The following is a 19,533-nucleotide window of genomic DNA, read 5'->3' on the forward strand; positions in this document are numbered from 1 at the left end:
TAGGTCTACGTTTCCAGGTAGACACGTTTGTAAAGGTTTCCGCGTTAATGGGAAAAAGAATTTGATAAAGCTTTCTGCTGAAAATATCATTTCAGTGAGATTGTGAGGAATAAAGCATGACTTCAGTTATTTCTAAAGGGCCATTATCTATCGACTTCTTCAAAGCCTCTAGCAGAGGGACAGAATTCACAGACAGGGATTCTTTTCAAATGTTCCGACAAGTAGGAAGTGCTAGAGTGGAAAATTAGCACCTGCTCTGCACAATAGCCTGGTCCTTCTCCGTTTGCTAGGAAACAATCCCTGACCTTCAACACTATTTTTCTTGCATCTTCCTGTTTTCCTCAGTTTATAATCAGGCTAACAGATTAAAAAACCTCAAGATGAGTCTCTCAAATTTAACTCCTGAGACGGTAATTAGAATGTGTTAGGTAAGCTATATATCAAAGGCAAACACTTGCTTCTGTAAAAGCATGCTGCTTTGATAACAATACTTCACATAGAAACAAATTTGACTTTTGTGATCACAAGGCTTGGCACACAGTCAGCACTCAATAAATATTAACTGCTATTATTATTTTAACTAAAAACATTAAATAAGGATGTTTAACGTATTTTTCCTCTTTCATTGAAACATCATTATTTCCATTTATCAATCTGGTCTTGGAAATTTAAAAAATCTTGGCAACAATGAATTGACAATACATTCAATATAATGCATTAGAACCCAAGAGAATGATAAAGGAATTCTGGTCCCAGAGTGTTTAAAAACAACTTAAATATATTTTGCCAAATTTCTCACAATTTGTGTGCTTTGGCTTCTGTGATGCAAGCCTGGCATAATAACTCTAAAAAAGGCTTTTAACTCCTAGGGTCAGGGGCTGTAGCTCAAGCATTTTTATCCCATGCTGTTATATGTTGAGGTAAATACTGGTTTAACAACAAAAACATTGTTCCACCTGCCTCAAATAGTTAATAAGCTGAAATCCAGTTGAACAATTAAATAAAATAATCAACATCAAAAAATATGTGGTGCTTAGAAATATTCAGCCATCCAACTCTGAGTCTGGCATGTTCATTTCCTACTGATCAATACTTATAAAAATGAACATATAATTTCATCACCCTCACTTCAAGAAATCATTCCCATTTTGGCAAAAGCTTTGTTCCATTGATATCTTTTCTGCAAGTATAAGCAGTTCTATGGGTTTAGAAGTACATCTCTGAGACTCACCTGCAGTGGACGACAACAGGCCCCACTGCATGGCGCTTGGCATAGGCTGCCTTTCTCACAAAGGTCAGCACCGGCAGGGAGTACTCTGGTACTCCCATGTCAGGCCACTGCGTGTAGTGATACTGTGTGACTACACGTCCACTGGGTCTTCCCTTCTGGGAGCCCTGGAAAAGTTCAGACAGTTAATAACAGTCAAACACACACACACACACACACACACACACGGTTCTTAAACAGCAAGTCAGGAGTTATAGCTTGATTTGATGTTGAGGGTCCATAATGAATGAAAAAAAGTAGAGTGTCAATTGTGATCATTAATTTTGTGTCCACTTGGCTATACTATGGTGGCCCATTGTTTGGTCAACACTAGTCACAGAAAATGTTGCTGGAAAGGTATTTTTTTTAGATGTGATTAACATGTAAGTCAGTAGACTTTGAGTAAAGCAAATCATAGTCCAGAATGTGGGTGAGCTCCATTCAACCACTTGAAGGCTGTAAGAACAAAGACGGACAGGTTACCTGAAGAAGAAAGAATTCTTCTCCACAGTGCAACGTAAAGATCCTGCCAGCATTTCCAGGCTGCCAGCCTGTCCTACAAATTTAAGATTTGCTAATCCCCATGATCGTTTGAGTCAATCCTTAAAATTATAAATCTCTCTATCTCTCTATTCTGTTGGTTCTGTTTCTTTGAAGAACCTGAGTACATATTATTCTTCGTGTTTTCTTTCTTTATCTTGTTTCACTCTCCACTCTTTTTAGTTGAATGTTGGGATCATGTCAGGGTCATCCTATGCAGTTGCCACACAAGATAGGAATTTCTGTTCATGCATCACATTCACTGTAAACATCAGCAACAAAACCAGTCTGGCTCCAAAGCCACAGCGGGCATTTAGAGACTTGAAAGAAACCTTTAGGACTGACAGCAGCTGTGATAAGAATTTTTTTAATTTTTTTAATTTTTTTATTTTTATTTTACAGAGTCTCACTCTGTTGTCCAGGCTGGAGTGCAGTGGCATGATCTCAGCTCTCTGCAATCGTGATTCTTGTGCCTCAGCCTCCCGAGTGCGCACCACCACACTCGGCAAATTTTTGGCCTGTTATAAGAATGTTTAATGCCTTTAGTTATATACTTTTTACCCTTTCTTGGTTCTATCACTCGTTCACTTAAAAAATGACCAAATGCATTGTTCACTTCATTATGTCCTTCATTTGTTGATTCACCTTTTTTATTTTTGTGTTTCTTAGAGAAAAATTCCTCACAGTATAATAGGCAAGCACTTGCACACTCTTCTGAGTGACCAGAAAGTTCCCGTACTCCTCACTCCCATCGGCAGGCCAGTACTGATCACATTTTCTCTGCAAAAGAAAACGTAGATGTTACTTCTGTATTTCAAATGCTCCATGTAAAAGTCATTCCCCGAAATCAGTAAAGTTCTGAGATGGTGACAGGAAAGGACTCCTTCACTCTTCTAAATGTTTTATTTTTTATTTTTTTATAAGCAATTGAAATTAGTTGTGGAGCAACCTAGGGATAGAATCTGAGAGTTGAACGAGACTGAGATGAGGTAGCCTAAATTTTCCCCTTTCAGATGAGGCAAGTGAGTCAGAAGATTCAGGTTACAGAGCCGAGACTAAAATCCATGTCCTGTGAATTAAAATCGATTTCACTCTATATTGCTTTTCAATGAGTCACATTTACTTCTCTCACAGAATGAGGAATGCATTTAAAAGGCAGATAGCATGATTTGTAATGAAACCCTTTGACTAACAGTATTAACAGTTTCCCTGTAGCTGTCATATTTGCTGGAAAAGAATATCAACTAACTCCCAAAACTTTGGCTCCTTCCTAATGCTGACTCTATTAAAACTAATTTAAAGTACCTCTAATTAGTTTTTAGGGGATGATATAACAGATTGTCTACATACCCTTCCTTTCTCCACGAGGTTTGTTATCATGACAATAACTTCCACGTTATGTTCCCATATCATTCTCCAGAAATCTTCAGCTGTGGATTTCAGTGGGCCTTGGGCAGCAATATAAGCTTTTGGTCTGTTGTAGCCCTGAAGAATTAAATGATAAACGTTTCCTACTAACTGATTTATATGTCATCTTTAACTGTACAATACCTAAGTTTTTAAGGTCAGCACACTTTTTCTATAAAAGAATACCATAAAAAATAAACTTGAGAAGTTGGAGAAATTTGATGGTACTAACTAAGATAGCTACTCTTGGTTAGAAAATACTCTTGGTTAGGAAGCAGAAGGATCCCTATCACTTTTTTAAAAAAAAGAAAAAAAAAGCTCTCTTTGCTATGACACAACTATAATTCTATGCATTTGCATTCCAAGTGTATTTAATCAATTTGCAGTCCATTTGTTATGCTTAAAATCAAGTCTTTAATAGCACTGCTTTGAAATGTATTTTAGGCAATGGGCTCAGATGTCCACAGCAGCTAAAAAAGCATCTGGAGTGTAACCTCCTAACTCCAAGGTACTGAGAAGTGCTAATCATTATTAGCAATTCATTACTGTGTCCCAGTTTGTACAAGATGTTTTACGAACATAATATGGATTGGCTGTTTCCCCACCCAAATCTCATCTTAAATTGCAGTTTCTATAATTCCCGTGTGTTGTGGGAGGAACCAGGTGGAAATAATTGAATCATGAGTGTGGTTTCCCCCATGCTGCTCTCATGAGAGTGAGTGAGTTCTCATAAGATCTGATGGTTTTAAAAGGGGCTTTCCTCCTTCACTGGGCACTCATTCTCTCTCCTGCCGCCCTGTGAAGAGGTGCCTTTCACCATCACTGTAAGTTTCCTGAGACCTCCCTAGCCATGCAGAACTATGAGTCAACTAAACCTCTTTTCTTTATAAATTACCCAGTCTTGGGTATTCCTTCATAGCAGTGTCCTTCATAGACTAATACAGAACATGAACCTTAATCTTTCATCTACACAAAATGGAAGCATCAACCCTGAGGTGGAGATGAAGAACCTAAAGCTGAGAGGAGTGAAGGGGCTTTCCAAAGTCCTACAGCTAGCCAGTGGCAGAGATGGGATTCAAAATCAGTTCTAACTCCAGATCTCATGTTCATTCTGACATGCATATTTCCTCCGCAGGAAGCAGGAAACAATTGCCTGTAACAAACCCACTTTATACTTATGTACTCATTTATTTGAATTCGGTGTTCCACACAGTATTAACCTGAAGCCAGCTAGACTGAGAGGTGGGTGGTAGGGAAATAACTGAGTTCCGCTGACATTCAGGTGATCACAGTGATAAACCAATAAGTTAGTGAGTGGTGTACAGTCTCTGGAGAGTCCCAGTAAGTTTCACAAAGCTGGGTATCCTGAGGAATACCCAAAATTATAAAGCTTGATAACTGGATTAATAATCATATTGGCCTTTTAATCACTACTACTATGGACATTTTTTTGTTCATCTGCTAAATGCACATCATTGTGCCAGGAGTTAATGGAAACTTAAAATAAGTATTCGCCCTGCTCTTCACATTTAAAGAGTTAGAAACCTTTCTGAATCTACCTATTCTACCCTGAAGGTACACTCCCATCATGAATTCCTTTCCTCACTCAGGAGATAAACCAAGTAAAATAGCTTGAGTATCATTCAATATGAAATGTTTTAGCCACAGGCTCTGTTAAAAATTATTTACTGTTAATTTACCATTTTTATTCTCTATCAAATAACATGACATTAAGCACTAGTGTATGTATGTATGGTATTATGGTATAATAATTCAGTCTAATATAATTTCTACAAAATTTTCAATTAAAACATGCTTACATCAACATAATTGGCATTGATGTAATCAGTCAGTTTGCCATCTTTTTCAGCAAGCTGTGCAAGCTTAACCCTGCTATGATCATCTGTAATACAAAAAGAATATATTTCATTGTAGCACAGACTACTTTTCAGCATAATGATCATTCATATTTGCATAATAATTTATTTCATACCATTAAAATCAACGCAATAAATCACTTACTTTAATAGGCTTTGTGGGGATACAGAGATGACAAAGATAACAAAGACAAATATAAAAACAATCTCCACCTTCAGGAACATTTCAAAGGTAATAGGTGAAACTAGGGTATATACACAGGTGTCAGGTGAGAGGTGCAATGTAGTAGAAGGATATAAAAATAGAAATTGTTCTGGTTTGAGATAAATTTTCTATAGAGGTTGATGTCTGAAGCTGGTCTCTTAGATGGAATTTTAAGGTTGGTTACAAGGGCTGTGAACAGTGGAGAGCTTCTCAAAGAGACGGAAACGTGATGGCGGGCAGTGGGGTGGGGCTCACAAAGCTAGGGAAGGATGAACAGGAGGCTGATGAAGGAAGAAGAGACAGAGAAGAAAGCCAAAGGTTCCCTAGGAAGTTTATATGAATAGTCACAGCAAACAGCTCTTTCAGGAGGAGCCTCAAAGAGAAACTGCTTCAAAAGGAGGCAGGAGAACAGCTGGCCAAGCACAGAGGAGGTAGATAACACACTGCCAATTAAAACAGGATGGATGCAAAATCTGGTAATAGATATACGGTATAACTACGGGAATTCAAAGTATGATTAAAGGAGTTTAAGATTAAATTCAGTTCTACAGAAAAACTATATTTATTTGGAAAAATAAAGTATTACTTGAAGGAAACACGGTAGTTTCACTGGGAAGATTATTCTTTTCAAGGATGAAGAAGTGAATACAGACCAAACCATAACAAGTTAAAGAAATACTCTGGGATATGAAAACTCCTGTGATGGTTACAGGTCATACTGATACAGGAATGTATGTGCAAATAGGTGTATGGCAACTGACAGATGGGTCTCAAGGTCAGGGTGATCTACTTTTGTAGTTTAGTTTTAATAGTTTTAGAATTTCTGGATTGTTTTTCTTTATCTCTAAAATAGGAAAATTTCCTATCTTGCCTGGTTGATTCAGGGATTAAATGAAATAACTTATTTACAGTGCCAGCCACATAGTAGGTGTTCATTAAATGTTAATCTCTGTCCCCTCCTTAATTACCTGATGGGTATGTTCCATTTAGCTTGTAGAGGAAAGTCTAATAATTTTATCTCAAGAAGCAAGTGAGTTTTATGTGTAGGCAGGGAAGACGCAGTTCAGGAAGACAAATATAAAGCCCTCTACTAAAAAATAAAAATTAGTGTAAACTCTGTGGAAACAAAGGCAACATCTATACAAACTATATAAGAGATCATGATAGTAACAGGGAAAAGAGTGCAGCTCCATCAGTTTTCAGAACTAGAATGAAACCAGAATTTAAATAACCTCGTTGGTAATACCATTCTCCTATGAAGCCAGTGGCCACTCCTATGAGGCCACACTCCTATGAGGCCACACCACTGAATATATAGAAAAGGTATAAGTTGAATGTTTATTTGTTCGTTCATTTGTTTGTTTGTGGAGTAGGGAGGGAACATGAATATGAATTTTAGGAGATGAAGGGGAATATAAACAAAAATAATAGGGAATAAATGCAACCAGAAGTGCTGTAAGACGACAGAAGAAAGACAGTAATTTCATACAGAAATATTAGGTAAAATTGCACTAATGAAAAAAGCCAGATAGCTGCTCATTGAAGAGAAGGGGAGAGAGAATGGCTAAGAAAACAAAGAGAAAGAAAGAATTAAAAGAAAGAATCCAACTAATTCCTTGTAGGACCCCAGAAAGAATGCCAAGAAAGGGAGGAAACAGGTAAAGGTAGAAGAAAAAAGAGAAAGTTGAAAGAAAATGTCATTCGGCTGGTAAATTCACACAGAAGTAAGCAAATCCTAGGTGAAAATAGGACCAAGTCGTATATATAACAACAAAAACCACAAAGAGACATGTACAGTCCGTGAAAGAAAAAACAAAAGAAAGAACTGGATTAAAATTCAAGTTTGTTTTGTTTAAATGCAACAGATGTTATTAATTGCAGAAGGAATTTAAGTCAGAGTGATATAATGCTACATATTATCTAACACAAGTCTTACTATTCCCTGATAAAAAGGCCACGAAATAGCCACACTAAGGTCAGCTCTCAGATGACTTCAGGACATTTTTAAAAGGGACCAAAATGGCAATGATATTGAAGTCAGAGCCGATTTAAGAATATACTTACAGGCAACGATATTTATGTATCGATTCTTGTGCTTGTTGTCTGGGTGGTTGGAGCTGTCTGCTGTAATACCTAAGTCAACAGTACAGCTCTGCACTTCCTGTAAAAAATTATATGTAAACCATTTTAACACACATTCTTTCAAACAACGTGCCTTAAATTATAATAAGGAAGACAAAACAAACACAATAATCTATCAAATGAAATTTTTTTAAATGTTACAACTACTTCTTGGCTAAAAGAAAATGCAGTGAAATAATGCCTTACCTGGTAAAACTCTTTCAGTGTCTAATGAGGGAATGAATGCCAAAAAAGTAAAGAAATCAAATTCCACAGCACACGACAAATGAGAAAAAAAAGCGTTCATATTAGGTTTACAATGGAAAACTATGATCATGCAATAAATAACATTTGTCAAATACTAACACAACAGAATGTTTCAAACAGTTGCATGCAAATCAAAATGTCTAATAATTTGGAACTTTAAGATTATGTAAAAGAAAAAATAACACTTTTAAAAGGAGATAGTGACGTCATAATATGATGATTTTAAAAATGCAGATGAGAGGAACCACATATTTCATGATACATTTTGTCATATTAGTCAGATTGGCTAATATCCAAATTTTATTTTATTTGACCGTAGTAGCACTATTTGAAACTCTGAATTAGTGGTATGCTTTTTTGTTTTTATTTTTTTGGGGGGTTATTTTAAAAAGTAAACAGCTTCCTATTAGGTGGTTTGTAACAGATTTAAGGCTATCAAAACATTAATCATTTCCTAAAAATTTTAAAAGTCATACACACTACATCATTTTGTAACAAAATTTAGATAGCATAACCCTTTAAATATTTAATTAGTAGATCTTTTTGTTTAAACTTTAATAAGTACAGAAAACTGATTTCTGCCAATTTTTTTATGAAAAATGAGTTAATATGCCTTCAGAAATATTTTCTAACTATATATATCAGTTTAGAATTTATAATTATTTAGTATTATATAATAAAATAAAAACCTTGTAATTTCTGAGAAAGTCAATAACCCAAATACAAATCTGATTCATCAGCAAATGGCCCAGTCTCTCTCCACAGAACCTTTTAAGGCTTCTTTTGCAGCAAGTCATTCTGAATAATTAAAAGCAATTTGATGTATGAACCACTTAAAAGGTATAACACTATTAGTTACTAAGCTAATTATTCAGTTAATGAAAACTTTTCTTGAATCAGGCAGTGAGTTAAAAGAGATGGAATTAAGAAAAAACTTTTAAAGTGAAAACATGAGGTTATGTTATTAATTTAATTATTTTGGACTGCTTAATAATATTCAAAATGATTTTATAGTTATGAAAACCATGAATCTGCATATGTTGTCAGTGACTTATATTATAAATTGTCTATTTTTTTCTTATTTTGTTGGATGTTAGCCTGATAATTTCTATCAGTTAACACTGAAATTAACATTGAGTTAACACTATAGCATGCATAACCTCTAGTCTATCAAAATAATAAAAAATAATTTGATGTTTTAGACATGTAATTCTTTATCTTAGTACTGCCTCACACTGCTTTCTTATTCAATGTAGCTATGATTCAGATTTCTTTTAGAATCAAATAAATTGGCTTCTATTATTTTTAAGTTAGTAAAAACATATCATACCTCTCTTTCTTTTGATTTCTTAAAGCTTTCTAATCTATAACATTTTGCCTCCCCAAATAAATCATGATGGGTGTGAGTCCTGGGAAGCAATTGCTGGGTGCAGTGGGGAAAGAAAATCAGGAGAGAGTGGATATTATGATTAGGCTCACAGCTCAAAGTACTTCAAAGAGGGAGGTCCACAGAGCCACTGGGGTTAGGAGAGAGGGAAGCAAAAATGCAATACGAAAGCTCTCTAGTCGGGAATGGCCAGAGGGGAGGCTGAAGACTGCTTGCCTGCTCACAGCTACAATGGAAAGGACACGAGTTTTTAAATCACAAACTTCGCTATTTATCAGTTGTTAATTAAGTTCTATGAAGTTTGATTTCATCAATAACATGAATAGAAATAATAACACGTAACTCCCAGAGATGGGTGAAAGTTGAATGTGAAAGTACAAAGTCCAATGACATATAAGAAGGTGTTCACAAAGGATAGCTTTTATTTTTGTGGTTTTTATTGTTACCTTTGTGCTTATAGCTCTGTATTTTGAAAAATCTGCTTAGCTGATAGTTCAGTGGGCCATGATAAATTTGCGGTAAATTTCTCTGCCCTCCTATCTAAGAGTATTTTAACAGAATATCATTGGAAAAACTTACTGATTTTGAAGTTTAAATTTTTTTTAGAAATGCGTATTTTCTTGAAAAGAAGATACATTTTTTACCTGGTATAATGAAAGTGTTATCTAAATGCTTTTGCATACACTGGTGTACAAATCACAGTTAAGAATTTTTAGGTAATTTGGCTGGAAATCATGAAATTTAGTAGTTTAGTATAATTTATATAATTTAGAAAATTAAAAAGGATCACTGTTATTAATCCAGATTTTAAAAAGAATATTAAAGATTTGTACTTTATGGAAGAAAATGAACAATTTTTTCTTTTTATTTTTCCACAAGTACAACTTGGCTTTTAAAATAGAAAACCAATTTTCTAAATTATATGGTAACTATAACACATCTCCTAAACACATATGTAATTACGGAACTAACATTTTTACTAGAAATGCAAATGGTTTCACTATCTTTAGGTCAAGAAATAGTCTATTGCTGATTCTTTTAAATATACTATTTTCTATATATTATTTAAAATAGACATATTAAAATCATACCTCAAATTCTTCAGTAAACCCACTACTTGCATGTAAGTCTGCAACATGCTTTGGAAAGTGCTTTATTGGAATTGCTCCAACATCATCTACAGGAATAAAAAAATTGTGTTAGAAAGCATAATTTAACAGAAATAAACGTTCCTGTTATTTATAAAGTAGCTTCTGAAACAACTTCAAAGTTCAATTATTTGTATAATTCCAACTAAATCTCAGCATTCAATTGTTAAGCAACAATTATCGATTTTCTCTACATTTATTATCAATCAAAACCTGTATTTCAGAAATCTGATTTGTTCAGCAATCTCTTTTCTATCTATACCCTAAAGATAAAATCATTTATTTTCAATGTTAATTTATAAATACCACCATAGCCCCACTCCTTATCAGTGGACTGCATCTTGTGATAGACAACTTTCTTTAACAAGCCTGGATGTTGCATGTAAATTCTGAGAAAAAAATGCAGAAATAATATAGTTTCAATTTTACCGTGGACCAAGCATAATAGTGCAATTTCAGTTTTATAAAACTGTACAATTTAATGTCTTACAGTCAAATAGTCAGATGTTTACATTTGAAAACATTTTTTCCTTCTCTCTATAAATAATAGAAAACATTTATATGTCAAATATTCATTAAGGATAATGTCAAAAGCCTTTGGGACTTTTAATCTGTAAAATTTCAAGAATTCTAACTTGAAAATATGCTATGTAAACAAAGTCATTGGATCTGTTAATTAATTGTGAAGGGGCCAAGTTATTTTAACTGGCTCTGATTTTTTTTTTTTCTTTTCCTGGAAAGACTTTCTTAGACTGAACATATTACTAGTTCATAGTATACAATTTTACAAGTGATTTCTCTGACAAGGAAACATCAAACACATTTCACTAGGAACAGTTATTTATATCAACAGATGTTCAGTATTTAGGCCATCTAATATTTTAAAGCTTCAGTTACCAAGAATTTGCTGATAAAAAAAATTGGAATCCATCTGTTCTCTCTCTTAGATGAGTGGATCTGAATACTAAAATTGAATTAGTCAGTCAAGCTTAAGAAACACTAGACAAAGGTGTAATTCTACCTTCACACTTATAGAAGGATCTTGCTTAGAAGAAGCTTTTATAATTAGATAAGAAAACAGAGATGATTTGTCACAGGGAAGTCATTAGTCTTAGTAAATGTCCTTCAAACCCCTTGATGTTATCCTGCACAGCTAACCTCCTTTTATAAGTAGACTACTACCTTTTATTGACAGTCAGGTATTTTGGTAATTTCTTTTATTAATTGGTCTGCATGTAAGTGAGACTAACATTCATTTTGCTTTCTGATTTTTACACGAAAACATGCATATTGAGGTGATCAAGAGGGAATCTTTGAGAGCTGAACAAGTGAAATAAGGAAATGCCCTTGGATCACCACTCTTTTGATTTTCAAAACAGGGCAGTTTGGATCTCCTGGGCTAGGTTCTGATTTTGCATTATTTTATTTATTAAAAACAAACCATGGGCTGCGCGCGGTGGCTCACGCCTGTAATCCCAGCACTTTGGAAGGTCGAGGCGGGCGGATCACAAGGTCAGGAGATCGAGACTATCCTGGCTAACACGGTGTAACCCCATCTCTACTAAAAATACAAAAAATTAGCTGGGCGTGGTGGCGGGGCCTGTAGTCCCAGCTATTCGGGAGGCTGAGGCAGGAGAATGTCGTGAACCCCGGAGGCGGAGCTTGCAGTGAACCGAGATTGCGCCACTGCACTCCAGCCTGGGCAAAGAGTGAGACTCCGTCTCAAACAAAACAAAACAAAACAAAAAAACCATGTTGGACTTTGAATAAAATTTTAATTAATTTGCATACCCATGCTGACGGGGTATGCAGAAGAGACATGTTTGGAAGTGAAGGGAATCAAAATGTAACAGATAACTGAGAGCTGTTGGTCTAAAAATTCTAAATAAGTTAATGAGACACTGTAGTACTAAAATAACAGTATTTTAATATAAACTAGAAAAATAAATAAAACACTGGTGCTTAAAGACACAGACGTGACAAAAGAGGAAAAATAGCAAACACTGTAATTCCTAAGTTTATAAGGCACAAAAAGAAAATATCATACATAGTTAAATATATAAATAATATATATCATATATGATATAAACATATAACAAACATCAACATATAAATGTAAAATATAAATAAAATGTTTGTCTTTTTTTCTGTTTTTTTTAAGTCATGAGATTTCAGAGGATAACATCATGTAGAACTCGAGCCTCTAGCAATAGAATATGGAGCATCAGTCAGAGAATTTAAAAAGTGCCATCTATAAAATGGTCCCATAGATGAATTTCTCCTTTTGTATTCCTAGTTTCTTAAGTTCTCTTCCTTTTATTGTCCTCTATTTTCCAGATCACACAATTCTAGACCACTATTTTTTGTTGTCACTTTTCAATCTAAGACATTATAAAATGTCAATTAAATCAGTGGCTTGAATATGCAATATGTTCACGTAGCAAACCTGCACATGCAACCCTTGAATTTATATTAAAAATGACTGGCTATGATTTTACTTATAGTGTAAACTCTAGGGTTAATGGATGACTTTATCAAAATGACCCTGGCTACCTTTGAATACTGTTATTCAGATAAATTATGACAAAAATAGCTAAAGTCTTCCCAAATATTCAACTGTTCAACATTCTGAGAGATTATTTCAAGCAGCCATACATTCTTTGTGTTCATGGCTTTTCCTACTATTACCACCACAATTTTATAGATCTTTTTTTCTAATGTAGGTTAAAAAACAAAAACAAAAACCACCTTTTCTCACATAAACTCAAGTAATCAGAAAGGAACAAGACTTTATCCTTATTTTTGTCATTTTCTTCCCATCCACATTTTCTGCATTGACTTAATCTGACTTTTGTTGCTTGGGTTTCCATGACTTAATCTGACTTTTGTTGCTTGGGTTTCCATTAACATAATGGGAATGAGTAAAAGTCACCATTATTCTTAACTAATATTTTATTGCTATAAATGTTTATGTTTTTAACATAATACACCTGAACAATTATAAATTAATTTTGCAATATCATCTTTATGGTTAAGAATGTTTAAAATTAATGAGGACAGAATATAAACCTGAGTACCTCAAACATGATGTAATAAATATTTGGGGCAACACAAAAATTTACTAACCTACATTATAGCAATTTGCATAGTGTACCAGTAAAAACAAACCTTTCAACATTGTGCTTTTTGTTCAATATCTACCAGCTACTCATGGTCACACTTTAAGCCATTACCTGAAATTGGAAAGATAGGTGTTGGAGGTGTGGATATTACTCTAGGGGATGTGCTGTCCTCTAAGTAAAAGTGTGCAGTCTGGAAGCATTTCCTGGAAATAAAAGAAAACAATTTATACTACTAGTTGCTATGGATAATAAGACAACTTCTGAGCTGCTTGAAAATTATGACAGAAATCTCCAGAATTAAAACAAAAGCAGGTATACACCCAGAAGAGGGATTGCTGGATCTACATCCATTTTAACAAATTACAAGATATTAAGTTATAAAATTTATCTCAGTTTACCTGCACCAGATGCAGAAGAGCAAGTAGATATCAGGCATGCTAAAAGCACAGATAGAATTTGAAGTTGTAGCTGGGTTCAAAGTACTGAATGATACTTTGTTAATATAGGAAACCTCAATGCCCCACACATTCTTCCATTGTGGCTATAATACCAAAAAATGTCCTGTCATCTTGGATAGAGCCAGAGAAGAAAAGAAATAATGTCCGAAGCTATTTTCACTCAATATTTAAATGACCATGTCCTTCTGAGCATATACAGCTGCTAGCAAAAAGCAACAAGCTATGTAGAAATGAACTACGTAGAAATTAACTACACAGTGCATAGTACATAGAAATGAACTATGAACTATGTAGAAATGAAACTACACAGTGGTAACATTTTGATGAAAAAAGAAAGTAGTTTTATGCTGTAATAATGGAGGAATGACAGAACTTAAATGGGAAAACAATGAGCATACGACCAAAAACAGGGGTGATTTTCTTTCCAACAGATGCTAGCTTTGTTGATGAGGGTTTCGAGAATGAATATATTCAGATTCAATGACAATTATGATCTACAATGTCACCTGAATCTATTTTCATTCGGATAATAACAGTAACATCTGGTAAGAACACACCACAAACTATCAAGAAGAGCAAAGAACCAACTACTGCTATAAACTAATGCCAACCATCTTTAATTTTAAAAAATTGGATAATTAAAACTGCTAATGACACTCTTTGATGTAGGTCATTTAATTTATTTGGAGTAATATTCATGAGTGGTTAAACTGAAACACTTGAGTTCTGTTTGACTGAAAAAGCCAATCTCACTTTCCATCTAAACCTTCAAGCTACAAGGCATTTATCCTAATGAGTTTTAATGTAACATTTGTTATTACATAGTGACACACCTAAGTCTTTATTTTTTCTAGTAAATTACTTCCTTTAGATAAAATTCTTGAATGGCTTCTCACTGCAATTAGAATTACATTCAGTTACATTAGCAAGGGCTTTAAGACCTTTTTAAACCCTGACCTGGCCCCCACCTACTTCAGTAGTTTCCTTTCCTGCAATTCTCTCCCTCACCCACAAGTATCCAGCCCACACTGGTCCTCTCCTTCACCTCTGAAGAAGTCCTGTCAGTAGCATCTCAGGGCCTTGGCTCTTGCCATTCCCCCAGCTTCCTGCCTCTTCCCATCACTTTTGCATTGGCCCAAATGCCAATCCCTCTGACTCCTCCCTTGACCATGACAGCTAAGTGTCAGGGCATCCCACTAAGTCACTATTCTTTGCCCTTTTGTTTGCTCTATGGCACATCACTATTTGAAATACTGTTATTTAAGTTTTTATTTGTTTTCCATGTTTATAATTGGTCTCTTCTCATCAGAAGGTAAGCCTCACAAGGCAAACTACTTTGTCTCAATCATTGCAGTGTTAGTCTTTAGTGCTCGGGAGCATGTGTGTCACGCTGGAGGTAACCCCGAAGCATTTCTCTGATGAATATACTTCTATAAGTAGGAGTAGTGTAAAATTATATAGTTTACTTATAACCTTAATGTCACAAGCAAATAAACAAAAAACTTAAAGCAATGACGTACACAGCAAAATTGGTTATCTGCTGTGGTAGTGTAAGCCTTTGATAATCACACCTGAGAGAAGATATATTGAGAGAACATAGAAATAGCTTCAAGAGTGAGCAAGTCATATAAGAGAAAGGTGAGTGGATACAGAAACAAGTGTCAAAGGGACCCTCCTAACTAGGTAAATATCCTGGAAAGTGGAGATTACGGCAGACTGATGAGGAATGAGAGACATGCGGGCCACAGAAACTATCCTACAGAAGGCCCACATGAGCAGAATTGAAACCAGATTGTGGCAGAACCTATGGAGAAAGTTTGGCTTATCTGTGCAACTATGAATGGAGCATGTTCTGACATATTGATATGGAAACACTGGACTTGATACATGCTTTTAAGATCACGGAATTAAAATCCCTTTGATTTCTCCAAAATATAGTTACACAAGCTGGTGAAATGTTTTGAAAAATATTTCAATGAATCTTAACATTGTAAAATGCCTTTAAAAAGCTAGTGCAATATCACAGCTGATACAAGAATCCCTTCAACAGCATCTCTAACCTATGGTTAAGAAGGTCCAGTCCGAATACCTTCAGTGAGAAGGAGATCACTCCTTTTGAATCCTCCTTATTTGCTAGATTTTGTTTTTGTTTTTGTTTTTTTTTTTTTTGGTCTTCTACTAACTCAAAACTCATTCCCTTCTAAGTACTCAATGGTACTCAAAGAACAGGTCTTCCTGCTCCACTGTTACAGCGCTAATGGGTTCACATCTATCTTTTACTTTTGCTCATGTATTCTAGTTATATATTTTACAGATATTTAGATTATAATACCCAAGGTTTCTCAATACTTAAACGCTACCTGTCTGTGGTCCTCACCCTGTTAGACTTTTCTTTTGAAGTTTATACTCTAATAATATAACATTGTAGATAAATAAACCTGCCTTTTATCTCCTAACTCAGTATTTACATACTCTGCTTTAAACATACCTCTCCTTCTAACCAAAGTATCTCACTCACCAATATGCCAGGCAAACACTGTCTTCTTTCAAGACAGCTCAGAGGTATCTTCTCTGTGAAATGGGCTTTCATTTCCTAAGCGGCCTTTAACACCGCAGCTTCTCCTTTTCTACTGCACCTAACCCAAATTTCTATTCACATAAGCCTATATAAAGACTGTTTTGGCTGGGCATGGTGGCTCACGCCTGTAATTCCAGCACTTTGGGAGGCCGAGGCGGGCGGATCACCTGAGGTCGGGAGTTCAAGACCAGCCTGACCAACATGGAGAAACCCTGTCTCTACTAAAAATACAAAAAATTAGCCAGGTGTGGTGGCGCATGCCTGTAATCCCAGCTTCTCAAGAGGCTGAGGCAGGAGAATCGCCGGAACCAGGGAGGCGGAGGTTGTGGTGAGCTGAGATCGCACCACTGTATTCCAGCCTGGGCAACAACAGCGAAATTCTCTCTCTCAAAAAAAAAAAGACTGTGTTGAAAAATATACTTAATCAATCTAAGAGCAATCTTCATTTCCTGGACATTATTTTACATTATTTAAGTATTTTTCCTTAATTGGTGGTTAGTGTAATTATTTTCTAATATATTTGTTTTGTGCTTATATTTTTATTACATTTTTAAAAGATGGGACCATATCTCTTGATTTTATGTAAAACCGACTCTTAATACTGTGCCAGTAGTAGAATAGGTGTTCAAGATTTGTTGAATGATTAGATGGATTTCCAGTAGCAAGTAAATCCCACCAATCACATGTTGTTCAGCTGCATCCTGGATTCTCTTTACCTACCTTAGCCTCAAATGGGATAACTTGAAATCTCAAAGCATTTTGGAGGGAGATATGAGATATTCAGGTAGAGAAGGATAGATGAATGGGTGGCTAGATGGGCAGATGGATCGACAGAGGATGTACCAATAACTATGACTTAATGGGAAGAAGGCAGCATCTCATAGAATATAAAACGGTAAATTAAAACATGTTGGCATTGAGGTTGAATATGTTGCTAATGTTCACTGTACTGTGGGTAAATACCAATTCTACTCTTGTCACAAACAAATAAACAAATCTGTAATCAAATATTTTTTGGTTCTAGGAAATAAGTAGCCCAATAACACTACTTGGCATTAATTTCCCAAAAGGTCCTTATAAATAATACCAAAAAGCTGGTAAGTGAAAAAAATTAAGATAGTATAGGCTAAATTATGGATGAAGGTCATTTGCATATTGGTTAGTTATACTTTGTAGTGCAGTTTTATACAGCATGTGACAGTACACTTAAAAGGCAATCTGGTACCAGAAGGCCTCCATTCTGGGTTAGTAGGCATCTTCAGTGACCCACAAATTTGAGTTTAAGATCAAGAGAGAATTCATATTGCTTTTCTCCTCCCTACCCCCAGCCAAAACAATTGTGTTTATGTGAAGTCCTTTTCTATATTGCTTTTGATCGTGTGCCATTTGGTTGGGTGTACCTTTGGTACTTTTCAGGTTCTAACTCTTAAAAAAGCTTTCAAAAATTTGTCTTCCAAAAAAAAAAAAAACCTTTTGAAAATCTTCCTTGTTGAAGTCATTTTTGCATCTTAGAAACTTATGGTATGGCTCATGTAAATTATACCATAAAACATCTGGAAAATGATTTCAAGGCATATTATTTAATGTATGACAAGATTCAGTATCTGTAGTCCATCTGTTCGGTATAAGCAGTGAATGTCTTCACGTCTATGTGCTAAGTGTTGATAACTACGTCACCTGCTAATTATCCATCAGGCGTGATGAAGAAAGTGATGACTGTTTTAAACTTGCAGACATAGGTCCTATCAATCAATGGTAATCTGATTATTTAATTTACGCCTTTTCATCACAGTCTTTATAATGAAAACCTAGAAATGTGTATTATTCCATTCCTGGGTCTGGCTACAATCTTTTTTTTTTTTTTTTGAGACGGACTTTCGCTCTTGTTGCCCAGGCTGGAGTGTAATGGTGCGATCTCCGCTCACCGCAACCTCCGCCTCCCAGGTTCAAGTGATTCTCCTGCCTCAGCCTCCCGAGTAGCTAGGATTAAAGTCATGTGACACCATGCCCGGCTAAATATATTTATATGCACACACACACATATATATATCTATTTATTTTAAAATACATATATATTTACATAAAATCAAGATAATTATATATATTATATATATATATATTTTTATATGCATAAATATATATCTCTCTCATATATATATATCCCAAAGTGCTGGCATTACAGGCGTGAGTCACCCACCGTGCCTGGCTGGCTACAATCTTAAAGATGATCTAGTGAACCCACCCAAATGGTAAACAAGAGAAACCAAGTCCTAGGTGGGTAATTGAAATGCCCAAGGCCATATAGCACATGCTGGGCAGAACTAGGAAAGATAACTGGATTTTCTCACTTTGAATTTGTTCTGTCTTTTCGCTAAAATCTGCTTCCTCTGAAGGTTTATATAAAATATAAGGGGAATATCTCGAGTTAGGTAAACTAGGCAAAATAGAAGATTTATTATAAAACTTTAGGATTAATATCTCATTAAAAATAGGTTAGAAACATACTTAAATATTTTCTTCTAAGAATTTTATAGTTCTTACACTGACATCTATGGTCCCTTATGAGTTCATTTTTGTGTATAGTGTTAGAAAAAGGTTCAACTTGACTTTCTGTATGTGGATATTCAATATTCAATTGTCCTAGCACTATCTGTTGGAAGGACTATTCTTTGCCCATTGAAAAGTCTTAGGATCCTTTTCTAAAATCCATTGATCGTAAACATAAGATTTCTGGGTTCTCAGTTCAATTCTATTGAACTATATGTCTGTTCTCATGGCAGTACCAGACTTTTTTGATTCCTGTAGCTTTTCATTAAAGTTTTGTAACTGGGAAGCATGAGTCCTTTAATTTTGTTAAATACTTAGACAAAAATCTAGGAGTAAATCAACGTGGTGCTGGGTTAGGCAATGCCTTCTTAGATATGATACTGAAAGTGCAAGCAATAGGAGAAAAAATAGATGAATTGGGCTTCATCAAAATTAACAACTTTTCCACTTTAAAAAAGATACCATCATGAAAGTGAGAAGATAACTCACAGAATGGGAGAAAACAATTGCAAACCAGATATCTGATAAGATCTAGACTTGTATCTAGAATATATAAAAACACACAACTCGGGTTCTCCTCTTTCAGCTTTGGAGGCCCCCTCCCTCTGT

At 35.1% G+C, this 19,533-nt stretch overlaps 1 protein-coding gene across 4 annotated transcripts in view; it reads right to left on the bottom strand.

The window, feature by feature from the left end:
• The window catches only part of PTPRZ1 (protein tyrosine phosphatase receptor type Z1), a 191,057-nt gene that overhangs the window by 20,456 nt on the left and 151,068 nt on the right, over positions 1 to 19,533 (bottom strand). For 2 of the 4 annotated variants that reach the window (XM_050785074.1, XM_050785072.1), the window contains exons 14-21: positions 13,453 to 13,544; positions 10,163 to 10,248; positions 7,625 to 7,645; positions 7,361 to 7,457; positions 5,035 to 5,117; positions 3,158 to 3,292; positions 2,453 to 2,587; positions 1,232 to 1,395 (exon numbers count right to left, since the gene is read on the bottom strand). In XM_050785074.1, coding sequence (XP_050641031.1) covers positions 1,232 to 1,395; positions 2,453 to 2,587; positions 3,158 to 3,292; positions 5,035 to 5,117; positions 7,361 to 7,457; positions 7,625 to 7,645; positions 10,163 to 10,248; positions 13,453 to 13,544 — 813 coding nt within the window. The remainder of the gene's footprint in view (positions 1 to 1,231; positions 1,396 to 2,452; positions 2,588 to 3,157; positions 3,293 to 5,034; positions 5,118 to 7,360; positions 7,458 to 7,624; positions 7,646 to 10,162; positions 10,249 to 13,452; positions 13,545 to 19,533) is intronic. The other 2 variants (XM_050785075.1, XM_050785073.1) reach the window with 1 other exon arrangement.

This window comes from Macaca thibetana, chromosome 3 (assembly GCF_024542745.1).
Source record: "Macaca thibetana thibetana isolate TM-01 chromosome 3, ASM2454274v1, whole genome shotgun sequence".
Lineage (NCBI taxonomy): Eukaryota > Metazoa > Chordata > Mammalia > Primates > Cercopithecidae > Macaca > Macaca thibetana.